The sequence below is a fragment of the Octopus bimaculoides genome, chromosome 7 (assembly GCF_046866305.1).
Source record: "Octopus bimaculoides isolate indiv1 chromosome 7, ASM4686630v1, whole genome shotgun sequence".
Lineage (NCBI taxonomy): Eukaryota > Metazoa > Mollusca > Cephalopoda > Octopoda > Octopodidae > Octopus > Octopus bimaculoides.
In genome coordinates this window covers 8,650,966-8,673,217 of record NC_142934.1, presented here as the reverse complement: position 1 = coordinate 8,673,217, position 22,252 = coordinate 8,650,966, and the positions used below count along the sequence as shown (strand labels likewise).

Below are 22,252 nucleotides of genomic sequence, written 5' to 3'. Positions count from 1 at the left end.
TTATTTTTCAAATAACTTAGATGCTAAAACATCAAGTAAAATCTCTCAATCATATACTTTTTAGCTAATTCAAATTACAAAGGAAAAACTAAAAACAAAAGAAAAAAGTTTACTTTATAATTAACAAATGATGAGCTTTTTAATTATTTTAAAGTTTAATTGATGTGAAAATATTTTACATATTAATAATTTGCTTTGTTCATGTTACTGCTTTAAATTACTCAAATTTAATAATTTTACCTCCCATAAAATGTTATAATCTCCAAAATTTGTCTGCATATCCTCCAATACATTTTTGGGGTTTAATTTACCAGCACAAGGAAATATTCATAAATTCAATGTCTGTTATTCATTTAGCTATTGTAATACAATAATGCATCCAGAGAGGAAGAGCGATACTAGTAGCTTATTGGGATTCACTTGGGTCAGTAAAGTAGGGATGTTCTGTGATGAATATGTTTGATATTATAATGATAGTGTGGGAAGGTTTTATAACTGGGGAGAATAGAGGAACAGGAAGTATTTCCTATATGTTGAAGTATGGAAACTATATAGTTAGCGCTTGAAACCTTTGTTTTGTTTTTTCCAACATTCAACATATACATGAAATTTAATTTATACTAAAGTGCAGAAGAGTTTCATACATATGTGGGAGAGGAGACAAAAATAGGTCAAAGAATGTTTCTTATTATGTATTTATTTATTTTTACCGAGTTCCTCGCTTTGATTTCTTATTAGTATTCATAATCTTTTTTTTTTTTTTTGCTTGTTTCTTTTAAGTAATTATTGAAGAATACATCTGATATGTGAGTGTGTGTAGAAATAATATGGTTCTTAAAAATGTATATATATAGATGTCAAGTAACACCTATCCACTGACATCAATGATATTTCTTATTGAGATTAGCGAGGAAGAACAGCAAAAAAAAAAGAGAGAAAAAAAGCAGTGGTGGGAGGCTTCTAGCTCTGTAAGGAATGAAACATGAGAATAGCTTGCTAAGTATATAAGTTAGAAAAAAAAACAACAAAAAAAAAAACTAAAAGCTAGTTCTGATCTAAAATATTAAACGCTCTAGAGAAGAACAAATGAGGTAAAAGTAAAAAGTATTGATAATATAAATGAGAATGGTAATTGTTGATAGGAACTTTCTCGCTCAAAGGAAATGATGTGAAGAGAACTAGAGAACTCTCTGTTGATCATCTATATTAGGTAACTGCCGATTAATGTCTGTTCAAATTATAGATGAAGCCAAAATATCAGAAACTTATTAAACTGAGCTGTCTCAGTTTACACTGGGATATGACGGTGTAAATAGGAAGTTGCGTACTTTATCTGTGAATAGATATTTCTAGATGCTGCTCCATATTAGGAATGTCTGCACTGCTACCCCAAATATAGATTGTATTTCAAGCTGTGCATAGTTCTGTCTTTGCTTTTGACTGTTGCTGGAGACGTGTTCCTGTTTCCTACTTGTCAAATCTCTTTTTAACAAGCTTCATATTCCTTCTGTGGAGAAAAGAGAACTTACTTTCACTGCTTGATACCGAGTTGGTGTCTGAAAAAGAAATTTTGAAGACCTTGTAATTGCTTATTAGAAGAAAATAAATCAACAAAGCTACACAGAAAATATACATGATGGATTGATAAATGTTACTACTACTAACAATCAGTTCATCATCATCATCATCACCCTTTTTATGTCTCATTTTTTTTTCATGCTTTCATGGGTCAAAGCTTATTGAGACAGATTTTCTGTTGCCAGAAGCCCTTCTGGTGCCAAGCAAGATAATATTTCCCCAGGGTTGGACATGTTCATGCAGAATATTAGAAATGAATGACACCAAATATACGACAGTGACAATTATTTTACATCTGTCATCTGATCATGGAATAAGGGACACACACACACACACACAACAGACTCCCTTCATTTTCAATTTATCACATTCATTCAGAAGGTTTAAGTTTGCCTAAAGCTATAGTAGAAGGCACTTTCCCAAAGTTCAACACAGTGAGACTGAACCCAGAAATATTCAGTTGGAAAGCAAACTTCTTACCACACAGTCTGTCTGTAAATCAAGTTTTAAAAGGTTCAAAGCTTTATTTCACTGCACACATTTTGTATGCAGCTTTATTATTTTGGATTGGCCTGTTGGGTACACACAAACTTCAAAAGACTATCAAATGTCCTCCTAATATCCCCTCCCTCTACACGTGCCCACTCATTACATCCCCCTCCCCTTTATCTACCGCTCACTTTTCGCAATCTTGTGAACCCACCCACCCATTCACTTTCTCCAATTCCTGGTCTATTTCAGTATACACACCTCCCTGTAACTTGGGTAAACAGCCTCCACTACCCATCTCATCTTCACCATCTTTTCTCCTTTCTTTCTCTCTCCCTCCTTTCTCTCTCTCTCTCCCCACCTGAGCTTGCCAGGTTTCCCCTCTAATGCAAGACTCCTTTTTTCCTGTCCCTCCTCAATACTACCCACCTCAGTTAAGGGGTCTTGTCTTGCTTGGTGACCTCACTGCAGTTGGTGCCATATAAAACGCACCCCATACTCTGTAAAGTAGATGGCATTAGGAAAAGCATCCAGCTGTAGAAATCATACCAAAGCAGACAGCAGGGCTTGGTGCAGTCTTCTGACTTGCTAATTCCTGTTAAACCATCCAACCCATGTCAGCATGGGTTGGACATGGGTTGGAAATAGGTTTCCATCTGACCCATGCCAACTTAGAAAATAGATATTAAAATGATGATGATATGAATGAAAAACAATTTTGTTTTTGACCAATGGAATGTACATCATTTGTCTTCTTATTTTAAGGATTGAGATTGAGTATAGATACTTTTAGCCCTTGGTCAACTTTGACCAAAAAGATCTACGATTAAAAGGTATTTCGGTCATGTGCATCCAATGTATTGTTTGGTGAGGGAATGATTCAAAGGAGATTTAGCTGTTATTTATGGTAAGTCAAGCAGCCACATAGCATATCCCTTCTTGATTCAGCAAAGATAAGTGGGAAGGGTCGGTGGTGTTCCAGAAGGATCTAGTTTTGGAGAAGTCTGGTACAATGGGAACAGATAGTGATAAGGGGAGTGGAAGGTAATGGTGGTGGTGGTGGGAGAGATGTTGATGAACAAGAAGCAGTTATTCGTTAAAAATAGGGAACTCACTAACAAAAAGATTTGAATCTGATTGGTTTGCATGTTTTTGAGCTAAACTTAGTAAGCACTATATAATATATATTTTTTTCTATGCTTAACTAATAATTGTGCAAAGGCTGAGCATAAAAAAAAAGAAAATGTTTATGTTAATTAGGATTAATCTGAGATTTTGTTCTCATTCATTGTTTAAATTAATTTTCTTTTTTTTTTTTTAAAAAAAAAAGAGGAAAATATTGCTTAGTTGCAATGTTATAAAATAATGGCATGTAATTTAATTTCAAATTTTGATAACGATGTTACGTATAGTAATAATAATAATAATAATGATCTGCATGAAATATACTGCTTCAGTTTTTATAATTAGCGCAAAGCAAGATAATACTTAAAATCCGTGTGTGTGTTATTTAATAAACACAATATATGTTTATATGTGCTAATATTAGTTTCATGTACTGAGAACATGCCAAACAGTGTTTTTAACACATCTTATGTCCCAACACAATCATCAGACATTGCCCATATGACATAGTTCATTATGCCATGTGGGCAGTGTCTGATGATTATGTTAAAAACACTGTTTGACCTGTTCTCAGCACATGAAACTAATAGTAGCACATAAAAAAACATATATTGTGTTTATTAAATAATATTTATCTCTCACCAGATGGAATACTTTTTTTTGTTGATCTTACCATCACAAAACAGTACACTATATATATATATATATATATATATATATATACACACACACACAAAACTGCATATCAGAATCATGATGGATGGAATTATTTTCAATGAAGTTCATAGCAATCATAGTCTACAAACAAGCTATACCATGAATTGATGACCACATGTATACATGTGCATGCGTATTATACATTGTGTGTGTGTGTGCATGCATGTGCACAAAGCCTTCATATTTATTATATTTTTTGATGACATCAGATGGTGTCACAGTGTGGTGCTAAAATACCAAGTTAGATCTCTACAAAATGTTGTTACTCTGAGTTTTAGTAAAGATTTTTTACCTGTGACATTAATTAGAGAGTCAGAGAAAATATGAGAATGAAGTGCAGAGAGTTAGTTATGTAGGTGTTGAACCCCACAGACTTTATCTTAAAGACGAGAGGCAATATCTTATACTACAGCCTGTACATTCTGTATTGACTATGGAAATCAATAATAAATTTGTACTCTTCCTTCTATTTTGATGATGATGATGGTGATCATCATCATCATCGTTTAACGTCCGCCTTCCATGTTAGCATGGGTTGGACGATTTGACTGAGGACTGGAGAACCAGATGGCTGCACCAGGCTCCAATCTGATTTGGCAGAGTTTCTAAAGTTGGATGCCCTTTCTATCGCCAACCACTCAGAGAGTGTAGTGGGTGCTTTTACGTGCCACCGGCACGAAGGCCAGTCAGGCAGTACTGGCATCAGCCAGTTAATGTTTATTACGAGCCATGTACATGCAAAATGTGGTATCAGATGGGATGACAGGAATAGCTGCAATAGCATCTACCTTTTAATAAAAACTAAGTTGTTTTGAAACTTTCCAAACCAAACTAATCTACAGGAAAGTTGATCATGTAATATATTTATTGGGGTTTAATATATCCCAGTAAATCCTGTTATGATAAAATACTCGATGTCTCATATTCACTTCAATGATAATCCAGAGGAAAACTTGAAGCTCGTGTAAATTAATATCAGTATCTAGATTCACTTCTACTTAATCTAAATATCAATGTAAGTACATGTACTTCACACAGCTTAGAACTCAAAAAGAGGCAGAGAATTCAGAGTATTAACATCAGACAATTGTTGAGGTATGTTACAGTCGGAGTGAGATCTTTATATATTAGTGTACCATGTTGTTTCTCAAGTGAGGTGACACATGTACCTAATTATAAAATCTTGTATGTTATCCATCTATTCATTTTCTCCACCATCTATTCTTGAGAAGGTTGTGGGAGTAGAGTCTTCAGGCACCTCCTCCGTTCCCAAGCGTGACCATCTTGGACTAAGGTTATCTATTATCCAGCCATCTCATTCTTGGTCTAGGTCTTTTGCTGATTGGCTTGGCTTGAGGAATCTATCTTGCTATCCTTTCTTGTGTTCTAATCACATCTGTAGGAGCTGTGACCGCTCATTGCAGAGAAGTATCGGTTTGGCTTGGAGAGACTCACTGAGCTATACACCTTCTCAAGTAGCGTATTACCCCAGAGACTCTTCTGAGGAATCCCATTTCAACCACATGTATCCGCTATCCTCAATAGTCAATCCCTTTTTGTCATTACTCATCATTCATGACCATAGATGAAGATAGGTACAAAAACTGAATTAAAGAATTGTCAGTTATCAAAATCAAATTAGCAAGTAAAACTGCTTGTGTCAGTCATACCACTTGCATGGACTTAGTAACCAATGTGTGTGTACTTGTATATCTTTTGTCTTTTACATGTTACGGTCATTGTACTGTGGCCAAGCTGGGACATTGTCTTGAAGGGTTTAGCAATCACTAAGATACAGGGACATAAACAAATCAACATGAGTTGCCAATGGTGGGGAAGGACCGTACGCACACACACACACATACACACCTATATACATATATACGCACATACACATATATACATACATAGTAGGATTTCACACAGTTGCCATCCACCAAATTCACTCTCAAAGTGTTAGTTGGCCCAGAGCTCTAAGACAAGACACCCAAGGTGCTGCAAAGTGAGACTGAACCCAAAACCACATGGGTGCCAAGCAAGCTTCTTAACCACACAGCCATGCATGTGTCTATAAATTTAAAGCTTTTAAATAAAAGAAAGATGGGGTTTTTTTTCTTTAATTTTTTTTTCTCTTCTATATACCATGTAGACTTTTCTTCTGTTTGGCATTCTAATCCTACAGAATGCTTTGGGATAATTCTATAGAATGCTTTGGGAAGTTTCACTGTACTTCTGCAACTTGACCACAGATGCAGTCCCACGGTGGTAAAATTGTATCTGTAGCCCAGTCACAGTAGTGTACTTTGGAAGGTAACTTGGACAGAATTCTTGACTGATTAGTAAATTCTCCAATACCTAATGTTGGTGGTGATGGCCATGTTGCTTTAGACTTCTTTCTACCTGCCGTAAGTTTACAATGCCTGTGTATTTGCTTCAATCAATAAATAGTACAGATTTTTTTTTTTTCTTTTCCTGTTTATATTAACTAAAATTTTTTCGAACAAATAGGAAACATTTCATCTATTGAAAGCTCTGACATTTTTTCTTCCTTTTTCCAAATGCATTTTAACTGCTGAGTATATATATTCTTCTTTTGATGATATCTAGAAGCATGTTTTCTTTCTCAAATTTATTTTTACACTCTCTCAGTTCTCTGTTTGTTTGTTTGTGTTTTCTTAAAGTTTTTTTTTATTTATTCGTTTTTTTGTTATGGTCGAAGGGAAACATTCTTTTCTCCATTTTTTTCCTTTTATTTATTTATTTTTTCTACTTTCCTGATCTAAATATCTGTAAATTTTCACTGGATTTATATCTTCTACTCTAAAAGTTTGAATTTTATTTTTATTTTCCAAAAGATTTTTCTTCCTTCCTTTTTCTTTTTTTTTTCATCTAATTTGTATTTTCCTCTTAGTAAACCTTCTATTTTCTTCTTTCTTATTTAGCTATTTTGGGTCACATTTCTCTGTTATACATAGTGTTTAGTGATATATTATATATTATGAAATTTATCTCATTTTTACTTTATTATTATTATTATTATTAACATTTGGTGATATTATTTTTTACAAACATTGAAATCTTTTAAAATACACTTAGTGTTGTTTGTTAACATGTGTGTATGTTTATATATATATATATATCATGTATATATATATATAGATATATAGTGAAACATGCACATACATAATATACATGTATGTACACAATATATATTCATTCATAGATACCTGCATTGCATATATGTGTGTGTATATACACACATAGTATTGTATATACATACACACTTGCATATATATATATATATATATATATATATATATATATATATATATATATATATATATATATCCTAATGTATCTGTTGGTTGTTTATTTCTTATAGTTTCAACCCCTTACCATATTGCGAGATAAAAACACTCTACAATATTTAGTGATATCTGGTTGGAATAATACACATAGTTTTATAATACTATTACTAAGTTGTGTTATACAATGGTTATTATGTTGACTACTACTATGTTGTATAGAGAAGCTGCAAATTGCTAATATTTTATTCCATGCAAAGAAAACTAGCACATTTATTATTTCTTGCCAACACTCTTAAGATTGAAAGCATCCTAGCATAAATGAATGATTGTATGCATGTTTGTGTATATTTTACACACACACACACACACACACACACACACTTATTTAGCATTTAAACCAGGTATATTCAGTCCAAATATTCCACTTGTTTCATATTCAACCTGGCCAGATCTGGCCTCTCACACCTTCTCAACAATGTCATTCTGAAGCTAATCACATCATTGAGATCTCGAAGCTATGAGATAATGCATGGTCAATTAAAAAGGGATGTGAATAAATAAGCATTTCATTTGACAGAGTAATCAGAATGCTAATGGGTGTTAAATAAAATTACTTTTGTAAATCAGAAATTCAGTTTGTTTGGGTGAACACTCATAATGTATTTATGCATTTAGTAGCTTATTTGTATTCTAGTACATTTGGGGTTGATGAAATAAATACTTGTTGAGCACTGGGGTCCATGTAATCCACTACCCCCCCCCCCCAAAAAAAAAGAAATTTCAAGGCCTGCCCTTAATAGAAAGTATTCTTCTCCTCTTCCTCCTTATTCCTAAGGCAGCAAGCTGGCAGAATCGGTATCACACCAGGCAAAATGCTTGACAGTATTTTGGCTGTCGCTACATTCTGTGTTCAAATTTTGCCAAGGTCGACTTTGCCTTCCTTCCTTTCAGGGTTGATAAATTAAGGGCAAGTTGAGTACTAGGGTTGATATAAACAACTTAAACCTCCCCTGCCAAAAAAAAAAAAAAAAAAATTTCAGGCCTTTTGCCTGTAGTAGAAAGAATTATTATTATTATTATCTCTTTATCACAGGTTTTGTTGGAGTTCCTGGAGTCTTACATGCGTAGGGAGCTTGCTACCTGCAGCCTACGGTACCCATGCTACCCTTTCTTTTCTGCTATCTAACACTTTCCTGAATATTCTGGCCGTGCCAAGGAGGCAAACCTTTTGTAACAGTTCTACTGGGCACTCTCTTCCAATTTCCTTTATACTCCCCTTGATGCCTTCTGGTATTGTTCCCAAGGACCCAACAATAATTGACACTATCATCACCTTCTTCATTTTCGAAAGCCGAGCTATTTTGTAATTAAGAGGGTTGTATTTATCTATCTTTTCGTCTTCCTTCTTGACTATTTGTAAGTCAAAGGAGCACCAGTCCGACTCCCCACAAATTCCAGGCCTTGTGCCTATAGTAGAAAGGATTATTATTATTATTATTATTATTATTATTATTATTATTGGTATTTCATTTGACTTTGTGTTCTGAGGTCAACTTTGCTTTTCATCTTTTCAGAGTTGATAAAATAAGGTCCAGTTGAGCATGCGGGTCAACCTGATCGACTCAGCCCCTCCCCCACAACTTGCTGGCATTGTGCCAAATTTTGCAACCATCATTATCAACATCATCATCATCATCATCATCACCATTATTATTATTACTATTATTATTATTATTATTATTATTATTATTATTATTATTATTATTTTCTGCAGCACAATCAGAAATTGCAACAGACGATGAAGATGTCATTGGGCGCCATGGAAATGTTCACAATAGATTACACCACACAGACAGTGGCAGATGGAAAGGTTTCAAACGATTCATCGGCAGGTAATAAAAAATAAATAAAAAATCCTCCTGAAACATTTTTTAAAATTATTTTTAAATGTTTTTTTTTTTAATTTATTTTAAAATTAAACCACAAAATAATTTTCCTTTTTGTATGTGTGTGCAGTTCCTTTAAATATTACATCTTAGCACCATGCTCTGCACTTAAATTTCTGCAATCTCCCTGTGTCTTGCATGGACTCAGGATATTCTAAAATTTCAACTGCAATTTTTACAACTTCAGCAAGCTATTGTTACTTGTAATCTTATTCTTCTTATTAGCAAGTTTTCCTCTACTTCACAATTAAAGAAATAATCAGACTTTTAGAAATTGTAGATTCTTCAAATTTCATTACAATTCTTTTTTTTTAAATACTTTTTTTTTCTAATATTTAAATCTTGTATTGTACATAAGATTTCGAAAATTTTAACGTGACTATCATATAATGTCTTTAACGTGTTATTGCTAAATTCTGTTTTCAAGAATATGCTTTAATTAATACTTATTTTATTGTATTCCAAGATAACTGTTTTTACTGGCAGGTTTGTAGCTTTGACTTTAAATTTAAAAGTTTCAGGGAAGTTCATATAAGCATAGTTCTCTCTTTCCTACATTCAAATAAATATATTTGTTCATTTTTATGTCCATTTTTCTGTGCTAGATGAACACACTGAGGCATTGTTTTACAGTTGGTTGTTCTTCTTCTTGCTAATCCTTTCCTGTTTTATTCCACACTTCTTTCAAAGCGCAGAGCTAGTAAATGATTCATTCACAGAAAATTATCAAAATTCACCATTTGTAGTTAAAGCACAGAATGTAAGCCTTCACACAGACACAAACATGTGCACACACATATACACATATGTGTGCACACACACACACACACACGCATGCACATTGGACTTCATAGAATTGTCATCTACCAAATTCACTCACAAGGCATTAGTCAACTCCAGTCTACAGAGAAGTCACTTGTTCAAGGTGATGTGTAGTGGGATTGAACCAAAGGCCATGTGGTTGAGAAGTAAATTTCTTAACCTCATAGCCATGCCTGCACTTTATACACCACAATTTCCAATTGTATTTCTAAATCTGTGTATATGTTTAAAGATTAAAGCATTCATAGTGTATTTCTGTGACAAATTATATGACCTTCATATGATCCTGGTTCAGTTTGACTCGTTAGTACTTTGTTTAGAATAGAAATAAGACTTATGAAAATTATAGTACTATTAATGTGACAAATCTGTCCTCTTGAAAACTTAAAATTTTTGTATACATTTTAACTATGTTCTAATAATCTGACAAAAAAAAATTAGGTTAATCAAGTCATTTATAATCCTTATTATTTCTCCATCCATTTTCCATACCTGTATGGGTTAGAAGAATCCCACCACTTCACTATCATCCATCTCATTGTCAATTAAGGAAATTATGCTATTATCATTTCAAATACGCTTTTCCCCCCCATCAACATTTTAGTTCATTCTAAACCACTGCCTTGCAATTCAGAATGTCTCATGCCTCTAACTCTCCTCACATTGAACACCAGCAAACCTCCTCCTCCTTTCAACATCTTCCCATGCCATATACATTTACTGTCTGTGTTCTATTCCAGTAAGGTGGTGAGCTGGCAGAATTATTAGCACGCTGGGCAAACAGTATTTCACCCATCTTTATGTTTGAGTTCAAATTCCGCTGAGGTTGACTTTTCCTTTCGACCTTTAGGGGGTCAATAAAATAACTACCAGTTGACCACTGGGGTCAATCTAATATACTTACTCCGCCTCCCTGAAATTGCTAGCCTTGTGCCAAAAGTTAAAATCTATCTTCTCTCCCTGTGACTTAGTATTCCTTGTTGCTCTTTCCTTTCTTCCATTCATTCCAGACCTGTTTTGTAGCTTTTACGTCTTTATCCACAGTGGTATTCCAACATCATGTTGCTTTCCATTTAGCTGGTGCCTTGCTCTTATTACAGATCTGGTCTGCATCTTTCAGCAAGATTTCTGTCATCTCATTCACTTCATCATATATGTCATCTAGAATCATTTTGAAAATATATATAATTGAGGGATGCTTTAAGTTCCTTACTTTCCTTCTCCAGACTCTCAGTCCATTTAAGTTTTATTTTGACGTCACTAATTGGTAGCAGAGGCAGACGTTGACTTCAACAGTTATTGTCAAGGCTACCCGTTTACTCTGAGTAAAAACTTAATGTGAAGAAGACACTTTAAGTCCTTGAAGATAACCTCTGTTGTGCTGGTAGCATGAAAAATAAATGCACCCAGTCCACACTGTAAGATGATCAGTGATAAGAAGGCCATCCGGCCTGTGAAACAATGCCAATTTCATACAAAGCTCCAACTCAGTGATTATAATATAGTTCAAAGTTAGTTATATATCTGTTTCTAATTAAATAATTACTTAGTTTCAAAGTTGGAATATCTAAGTAGAAAATTGTAGAGTGAGGACTTGCTATAATCTATGCTTTATTATTCTGAATTCCACACAAGTAAAATCTGTGTTGTTTTCAGTAATTAAGACATTTCTGTGTTGCATGGCTTTTTGTTATTCGGATGGAGCATGTGTTCACTCCTAATGCTTGTATAAAACCATTGTTTTCGAATTCTGGTTTTATAGAAGCATTTTTTTGAAACAAAACCACAAAATCAAAATATTTTCATTTGCTTGTTTTTTTCTGTCAGTGTTTTGATATTATTTCATCTAACAAAAATATTTCTATCTACAAGATACAATGAGAATATTCATTGTATTCTTTTAGAATAACAAAGGAAGAAATCTGTTTATGTTTTATGAAAAATAACACTTTCTTTTGCTTTTCAGTTGTGTTTTTCAAGAAACTCAAGGATATGAAATATGTATATATCATTTCATCTAGATGGTCATCGTATGAATTCAAATCACTTCAGCTTCTGTTGATATATAGAATCTATTCTGTATTGACCAAATATAGGAAAAACAATTTACCCATCATCTTATGTATGCTGTTCAGTACTTTGTAACTAAACATCTCTTATCTAATGTGTTTGATGCATTCATATCCTGTTGTAAAAATCAAGCTGAATTTCTCTACTACTGATCCGTATAGAAGATTTGTATGCCACTTGCCTCTTTCTATACTAATATTGTTAGAAAATGAAGTAGATGCATTTGTGGTATTTACTTCCCTTGGCATCTTGTTACAAAGCTATTGTTAAGAATCTCATCATTGGTTGCTGACTTGTGAAATAGAAAGAACAGTGTTCTGAAAATCAAATCCTGACAGGCTTGGCTGAAGATTTCGTTAGCATCAAGAAAGTATATAGCAATAGTAACTAAACAGTTGTCTTAAATAGGCATACATATGTGTATGTATGTATGTGTGTGTGTGTATATATATATATATATATATATATATATATATATATATATATATATATATATGTGTGTGTATATATATATGTCTCAGATCAACATTTTATACGTATGAAATAAGCCTTTATATCTTAGTTGGGGTTAAAAAGCTGGCTAGTATTTGTTTAATGATGTGTAATGAAGAAATATTATATATTCAAGCAACAGCATTAAATTAAAGATATAAATTATTTTAATGCTTTTGACAGCCAATCATAATTAACAAGAACATTAATAATAATTACAATTTTGTCTTGCATTCAATACCAGCAAGGATTTAAATTTAATTGCTAATAATCAAAATCTTTTCAAAAGTTATGAGGCTTCTTTTTGTTAAACATAATAAAAAATTACAGAAGTTGACATAAATCAGTTGTGTTACTGAATGTGAGCTATTACTTATTGCTGCATTTTAAACAGAATTATGCATTTCCTCAGTGAATAGCGACCATATATGAATATGTTTCCAACAAATTTTGTTACATTGAACTGATATTTTCATTTGTTTAGTTTATCAGTGAAGTATTAAGTTATCCGTGAAGTATTAACCTGTTTACCATTCTCTAATCTACTAACGCTTCCTCAACTTACACCGTTAAGCTAATCACAATAATTATGTTTCATGTTGATATTAGTAGTAATAATCTGTAGAGATTTTTACAGCTGAAATCTAATCAAGAGCATAACAGTATTTTAATCTAACTGATGATGATGATGATGGTGGTGGTGGTAGTAATAATGATAATAAATATAATAATAATGATAACTGATGATGATAATAATAATAATAGTAATGATCATTATAAGTTTAGAACTTATGGTTGTTAAATGAGAAATGGTAAAGGTAGTAATAATTTGATTGAATTGAAGATTGATTGATTGATGATGCTGTGAATGATTGTATATTCATGTATATTGTGTGTTTGAGTGCATTGTTAGAAACATCATTTAGTTTCCATCATTTTTTTCTGACCATAATCAAAACATTCTATGCTGGAATGCTTCTCTACCGTTGACTGTTCACAAGAACATTTTTACTGATTCAGGTATCATTTTAACCATTCATTAACTCTTCTCCTACCCTCGAGGTTCATTTATTTCTGGGTCATTCATGTTATGTGCAATTCACCTTTTATTTCATTATCTACATTTCGAGCACCTTCCCCATTATTTACTGTCAGTTTAATTTAGTGCTCTGCCAGTAAATAGATATCGCTCTTTCACTCTTGGTTGCTTCCTCTAAGTTATTTTTACCCCAAAGGAGATCTTTATATTCTATCCTCATACGTACGTGTGTAAACATGTACATGCGCAACACATCTGAGCATCAATGAAATACTGTATAATTAAAAAGCTAGAGGATAATAAAAATCTTTTATTATATAATTTAAAAACATATATATATTAATATATATTAATATATATTAATATATATATATGACTATACGGTTATTAAATGAGAAACAAAGCTGTTGCAAAAATTATTGCCACATTGGTATGGGTATGTTCAAATTTTATTATGTTGTGGAACTAAGAATATACTGCTTTTAATTGTTCCATATTTTAGATTTCTAAAACTATCCCATATTCTTTACTTTATCACTATATTACTATGATCATTTACCTACACTCGTATTTTTATCTATTTTCACATATAATCGAAGATGTATTCATTATTAATTATTTTTTCCCCCCACTTCATAGCTAAAATCACTAAAACATCCTAGCTAAGGTTAATAGAATGTAATCACTTAAAATTATGACTTAAATTTCCTTAATTAAACAGGGACAGATGACAAGAATGGGTTCTCTGCATTTTAATATTAAATGTAGGATCACTTATTCAAGTTTTAGATTATTTATTGGTGGTACACCAGTATTTGTATTAAACCCTTCACTCCCTAGGAAGCAAAGACCATTGATGACTTTTCTCTGCTGTTCTTGACTCTGAACAATATTTCAGCTCTGCCTCAGTCAAACATTTCCCCTGACAGATGACCTTCTGCTCCCAAGTTCTGTTGGTTTTGAATTACCATCAATACTTCTGTAATCTTGGCTTTTTTCCTAGGTAGGGGTGTTGGTCTTATGCAAGCCCATTTTTAGCTCTGTGAAGATATGGTCCGCTTTAACCTGACCTCTATCCTTTGACCTGTCCAGTATGGGTGGCCCTACCAGGAGCTTGTGCTCTACTAGCATAGCTCTCTGGGATCATTGAGGTACCCAAGCTACCACACCACAACAAGGACTTGACCTTGTGGTGATGATATGTCAGAGCTTACCTTAGATTAATACTAGTTTTAGTCCTACCACTACATGATATCAAACTGTTAGACTGTAACGCACGACTCTTTAAAGCAAGATAGAGACTCCTTTAAAAAGAGTATCATTTGTTGTATACTTTTGACATCAAATGCAAGTGATGAGGCAGCAACATCTAGCATATTGCTTCGTTATTGTTGATAATTTTGAACTAGTCAGCTATCTGTTCAAAATTCATTTCATATTTCCTGGACAATAAATGGACACATATGTAATTTAATCAATGTTTAGGTCAATCAAAATATTTTATAAAATAAGTGTCACATGACTAGGAAAATTTAATTAAGCACATTAATTGGATGAAATAGAACAAGAGACTAAAAATTATTATTTCATGTAGACAGTTAATGAAGTGTGAATTTCAACAAGTCTTCCAGTGAGGTAAATTCCAAGTTTGTAATATATATTCAAAAGTAATGTGGCATGTTTCACCCTTATCAACTCTTGTTACTCTAAATAAAATTAAATTTATCACATATTTAATATTACATTTAAATATTTGTATTCAATGGGGTATTTAGAATATACTCATGATTGAGCGCTTAACATAGATTACACAGAGAAATAGGTATATTTTCCCTGTTTATACGTATGTGTATATATATATATATATATATATAGATATATATATATATTATATAGGTTACATACATTATATCATACCTTGATACTGTATGGACTGAGACCCATCACTGACAGGCCCCTGATATTAAATGAATTGTTAAACAGTAATGGTGTGCAAATTAGTAGCTCCAGTTTTCTTTAGCTTCTGGATTTGTTGAGTATATAAACAGAATGGCTATTTGTTTCCCTGGCATTGGTCAGTTTGATGTGGACACCTGATGAGAGCTCAATAAGGTTCGAAAATTGATTAAGGCTGTTCATCACTTTTTTCAATCTACGGAGAAATAGCTAAATTTTCCGTTTATTCTATAGGTTACATATTTAATACACTGATTTTGTGTGGTTTTTATAGAAAGTAATACAGTAATAGATATTTTTACACCATGCATACTATAAATTTACTACTTATTACTGCCAAATGTTGATGTATATATACAAACAGTTGGTTTAAATCGAACCAGGGAGTTTCTTTTAGCAGTAGGAAAGGAAAACATTCAGATTTTTTTTTTACGGTTTGATTTAAAGTATTTTGGGTTGGGCCTCTCCAGCAGTGGTGACCAGTGATAGTATTGGATGAATTAACCAGTTTTCTTGTGATCAGTCAAATTCTGAAGACTTCCTTATGTTGGCAAATGCTGGAAATAACAACAAGCCATTGGATACCTATCGAAGAAAACGACTTCTGTTTCAGATTAAAACGAAGCAGTTCTCAAGACTTTGATGGTGACATGAATGAAGAATTTAGGCGTGGAGGTATTCGGGCTACAGCTGGGGCGCGGCTGGCCTGGTCGAAAGATTTAAAAATAAACCAGTAAGTAAATGTTTTCTCTTCCCATCTGGTGGAGTCCTACACCTGATGTTCATTCCAGTGGTGCTAGTGCATGGAATGCATTCATGCCTCCATTTATTTTGATTTAAAAACAAAACATTTCCCGACCCACCCTTTTCCATCAGTGCTTCTATTTCTATTCAACTGTCCCTTTTTCCCCCCCAAGGTTTGATCATGGGGGTGTTAACTTTATTATCCACTGGAATTATGGAGGACTAAAGATTTTAAAACATTGATTTTTTTTTTTCTTTCAAGCGAGTAATACAGTTTTTATGTTATTTTTTTCCCTCATTCCTGCTTTATTTATTTATTTATTCATTTATTAAATTTGTATATTTTTATAGCATTGGAATGCTTTCTCCATAAATTGATGGTAGAATTTAATTTCTAAATTTCAAAAATTTATAATAATAACAAAAATAATACTAATGTAGAAAAAAACGGTAGTACTATAACTTTCTTACAACAAGAATAATTGTTACTTAAGTTACTAATTAATGAAATACATTTTTCCCTGTTTTTCCACAAACAATTTTCAATGAGAAATTTATAAGTCATATATTATTGTCTGTAATGTGAGTGGGTTGGGTGAAACCTACTTATTGCAGTATTAGTGAGTAGTGTATTTTAGTTCTTCTTTCATAACTTAAAAAGTCTGGTAATCTAATTGAGCCAAGCTGATTAACAATACTTTATATTACAAAATAGTCTTAGTACATCTGAAATAAGTCAAATTACTTCTTGAAAATATATGAAGTCCTTCTTCATTTGGCTTTTGATTTTAAGTGACAGGGGTCTATTTCATTCAACAGTTTAATAATAATAATAGTAATAATTAATATCCCTTTGTAATAGTAAGTGGTTCATATTTTTTAACATCTCACATTAGTTGCCATATTAATTCTAACAAACTGCTAGAATATAACAACAGCTGTATATTATACTGGTTGATATACTCTCCAGCTACAGATTTGTAATTCCAAACAAATCTGTGTATGTGTGTATGTATATATGTGTGTATATATATATATATGTACTCATATACACAAATGAAAATATGTAGTCCACTCCATTTACTTGTTAGTGTGTTTCTGCTCCTCTACTGATGTAAATTGAATTTCACAGTTGTTCTCAATCAATACAAGTTTGTTTTAGCTCACCTTAAGGCCGTTTTAGTCTCAATTTTTTTTTTTATTTTAATGATTTACAAGTCAAAACTATTAAAGGGAAAATAAATAGGAGAAAAATGCTTTTCAAAAGATATTTCTGTCATTTTTCTAATCAATTTGGGTTTAGAGCATGACCCTTTTACCTTCGGCTAAAGAGTAAATAAACAAGAAATTTGAGCTGTGCTTTTTAAAAAATGGTAACTTTATGTATGGCTGTTGCTTGATACTCTGCTAGTGGGTCTCAATCCTTATTCATATATATCTGCATGTACATGGCTTTCCTAAAAAAAAAAAAATAGCTTCTTACTTATTTTCAAACATATATGTCTCATGGATTCTGTTCCATTTATTGAATATTTCAACTTTTCATAGTTTATTTGCTATCATTAGATGTCCACTCATAAGTGTTTTACATATCAGAATGTGTTTACGAATAAGTCTCTGCTATTTATCTTCAGTTATTTACTCACCAAATTGTGTACATGTGTGTAGGTAAATGATAAAAGTTTAGAAACTGGCACAAGTAACTGGATGTCATGTGATTCAAGCTAAATGTTGTGTTCAGTTTTTATTATTGCATTGTAAACATTTTGTTACACAGTTAGCTGTATATTCTTTTATTGAAAAAACTGAAGAGAAACTTTTGTCAATGTGAATGTTAATATGCATGAATGAAATTTGCACCGTAGAAAATGCAAAAGGTTTGTGTCAAAGCATGGTAACATTTAAAGTTCACGAGAGTGCCAACATAAAGGTATTCTTGGAAGCCACTAGTGATCAACTAGCTACAAAGAAATGAATCTTACCTGTGCTATTTACCGGATTGTTGTTTCTATTCTCTCTCTTATACATGTGTGTGTATATGTATGTTTGTGTGTGTGTTGTGTGTGTGATACATACACACACACACTCATGACATATTTCTAAATCAGTTCATTTTTGTAATATTGTTACATTCTGTTTATACACAGTCTGAAACATATATATATCTTGTGCAATGTCTGCTTTTTTTAGAGGTTATGACAATTAACTTTCAGGGTTTTCAACTCTGGATGTTAATTTTAAAGAGACTACAACAAACAAAATCTTCACTTAACTCTTTCTCTGATTTTTTCATTTGCTGCATGGAATGTTTTTCCCCCCCCTTATGCTTGTGTACAAACCAAAACTTCACATTTTGTAATCTAACATTCACTGCTCTTTGTTTATGTTCTATTCTAATCAATATTGAAAATATTTCATCTGATTTTTATTATAAAAAAAAAGATTATGTAGCACCTTTGCTTTTGGTTTTGTTTCCATGTATGTTAATGGAATCAATAAATGTCAAACTTGGCTCTCTTTTGCCCCTATATACACACACATGCACACGTTCACACACACACACACACAACAGTCAATTTGTTGTATTTTTCCATCAAGCCATTTTTGTTTCATTAGCCTACCACAGTGGTTTTAGAATTGCATTTCAGAGTCATTAGCAAACTGTTATATCATTTATCCCAATTTTATTTCTTTTCTGAAGTACTAATTCCTTTGGATAAAATAGCTACCATTATTATTTACATAATATTTAGTGGAGTTTAATTCTTCTCGTGGTCAGTTATATTGTACTCATACATGTAGCAGTATTCACCCTGAGTCAGCTGAGCTGGCTCCAGTTTCAGTGGGAATACATGTTCACATGTAGTCCTTGGTCACATGATACTCACTTTGGAATAGTGTTTTCCATAGCAGCCCATCTTCCTGTTGATTGTCAACCATTGCAGAGGATTCACTGACCAAGTGACTGCTACTTATCGGAACTAATGTAGTCTGGCTTCAAAGCAGGTTCTAGAGACATGCTTTAATAAAAAGCTAGGGAGTGTCTCACTCCCAGTGGTCTTCCAGCATGCCAGACGCTGACCAGGAATTTCTGAGGGTACATGCTAAGTTAGTTTACCATTAAGGTAGGGAGCTGGCAGGAGCATTAGTGTGTCAGACAACATGCTTTGCAGTATTCCATCTAGCTCTTTATATTCTGGGTTCAAATACCACCAAGGTCGATTTCACCTTTCATGTTGATGAAATAAGTACCAGCTGAGCTCTGGGATCAAAGTAATCAGCCCCCTTCTCCAAATTTCAAGCCTTGTGCCTATAATGAAAAGGATTATTATTATAATTATTATTCAGCAGATTGACAGAATCGGTAGGGCATCAGGCAAAATACCATAATACCAGATCATAAAGAGCCATTAAATTATGATTCTGTGTTCCAAGTTCACATTCCACTGAAGCCAACTTTACCTTTCATTCTCCTGAGGTTGGTAAAGTAACAGTCAAATCCTGGAATCAATATTATCAATTATATTTCTCCCTTAAAATTTGATGCCTCATATCTACATTAGGAATCAATATTAATCAATATTATTATTGTTAATACCTTTTAGATACAACTCCAACTGATGCTTCTAAATGTAATAATTTTTATGAGATACAAATATTTAAAATTTTGTTTTAAAGAAAGACATCTAAATCTCACTCAACAAAGAAAAGTATATATAGTGTTAAGGATATTAGCGTTTTTGCATTAATACAAAAATAGTAGACTGGTAGACCACCAGTTATCTTATGAAGATTAAAAATGATGGATAGCAGACTCAGTGGAATGCCAAGCAAAATACCTAGTATTTAGTTACATCCTTTTGCATTTTGAGTTCAAGTCCTGCCAGAGTTGACTTTGGTGTTCATTCTTCCAGGGTCGGTAAAACAAGTATCAGTCAAGTTCTGAGATTGAATTAATTTATTGTACCCTCTTACCATTCTTCCCAGCTGCTCAGTGTTGTAGTGATGTAAGAAATTATTAAAATCATTATTAATACTAAGGATAACACGGTGAGCTGGCAGAATGGTTAGTGCACGCTGGACAAAATGCTTAGCAGTATTTCGCCCGTCGCTACGTTCTGAGTTCAAATTCTGCCGAGGTTGACTTCGCCTTTCATCCTTTTGTAGTTGATAAATTACAGCGACCCCAGTGAAGCACTGGGGTTGATGTGATCAACTAGTCCCCTCCTGCAAAATTTCAAGCCTTGTGCCTTTAGCAGAAAGAATTATTGATACTAAGGATATGGTGGCAAGCTCACAGAATCATTAGCACGCTGGACAAAATACTTTGCAGTATTTTGTCCATCTGTACATCCTGAGTTCAAATGCCACTGAGATCAACTTTACCTTTCATCCTTTCAGGGTTAATGAAATAATTATCATTCAAACACTGGGGTCAATGTAATTGACTAGCATGGTCACCCAAAATATTTCAGGCCTTGTGCCTATAGTCTTATTATTACCAAGGTTAGCAGATTTGGTAGAATGCTTGATAAAGTCCTCTTTTTGGTAATTATATCCATTTGCATTCTGAGACTTTGGATATCATTCTTCTAGGGTCTGTAATAAGAATTAGGATTGTTTAAATTGATTATTGTTCCCACTTAATCTAATGCAGAAGTAATTTAATATTGGTATTAATATTGAATAGGAAGATTAGCGGAATCAACAGATTATTGAACAAAATGTCATGTGTTTTTAGTTCTCACCCCTTATGTTCTAAGTTCTAATCTTATCAAGGCCAATTTTTCATTCATAGTTCTGAAGTTGATTAAATATGTACCAGTCACCAGTCACATATTGGATTCAGTTAAATTGTCTATATTCTTCCTCCTTAACTTTTGGTTTGAAACAATTATTATTACACAGATATTTTCATATAGATAAGACCAAGTTATATAAGAAAAACATTAATCTTTATTAAAACAGATTTTTTTTGCAATACTAAGTTAATACATAGTTTAAATGTGTAGCAGATATGTTAGTGTTAGATGCCGTTTAATGATAATGCTGTCAAGCTAACAAACATCATATGTAACTGAATAAAGCTAAATTCTATGATTTAGTGATTTTAAACATCATTTTTATTACAGTTTTGCTACCTAAGAAAACTAATTGACATATGCTTTTATTTGTTTTTCTAGTGATTCAAATGTTCCTTTTGAGAGTTGGGACAACGATCGGGTTGCCTCTTGGCTTCATGAAATTGGCCTTGACATGTATGTCCCTGAGGCACGAAGGTGGATCAAGAATGGAGAACAGCTATTAAATGCTACCCAGCATGATTTTGAAAAGGTTCGTACTCTAGTGTGGTTGTGTTTAGTATCTAGTTGCTTAACAATTCTGAAATTAGGAAAGATCTGAAGATTTTTTTTCTTTTCTTTCTTTCTTTCTGTTTTTAAGACCATGATGGAACAAAAAAGATTGAATGCTTCATGAGTCTTAACCCATAAACTGCTGGGATTTTGCTGTATGTAACACGAACTGCTGAACCTATTTTGGGTAAAGATCAACATCGAACTATCACTCGAAAAAAAATACTCAGTGTTCCTTAACACCTTCTGTGATTGGCTACACTGTTTCTGGGGTGAAAGGGTATCGTGTGCATACATTATACGTCATCAAAATTAGGTCAGATCATGCCCTACTTCCGTAGCCACGAACGTGGCCTGTCGCACTGTCGCGTTGGCCACTGAGGTGACCTATCGCAGTTTATGGGTTAAAGACCACGAGTGATAAAAAAAAGTAGGTTTCAAGATCATCCTTCTTATATCATTAGTCGTCATTGTCATTTTAATGTCTGTTTTCCCTACTATCATGCCATGAAACACATGGAAGATATTAATATGTGGATTGTAAACTGTTTGTCCAAAATATTATTCACTCAGTAAAGAAGCTGGCAAAATACAATCATTAATCTCAGAAAA

General features: G+C 33.0%; 1 protein-coding gene across 1 annotated transcript in view; it reads left to right on the top strand.

The window, feature by feature from the left end:
- The window catches only part of LOC106877289 (liprin-beta-1), a 367,092-nt gene that overhangs the window by 322,299 nt on the left and 22,541 nt on the right, over window positions 1–22,252 (top strand). The window contains exons 18-20 of the mRNA XM_089354745.1: window positions 8,992–9,109; window positions 16,156–16,275; window positions 21,470–21,620. Of these exons, the coding sequence (XP_089210871.1) occupies window positions 8,992–9,109; window positions 16,156–16,275; window positions 21,470–21,620 (389 nt within the window). The remainder of the gene's footprint in view (window positions 1–8,991; window positions 9,110–16,155; window positions 16,276–21,469; window positions 21,621–22,252) is intronic.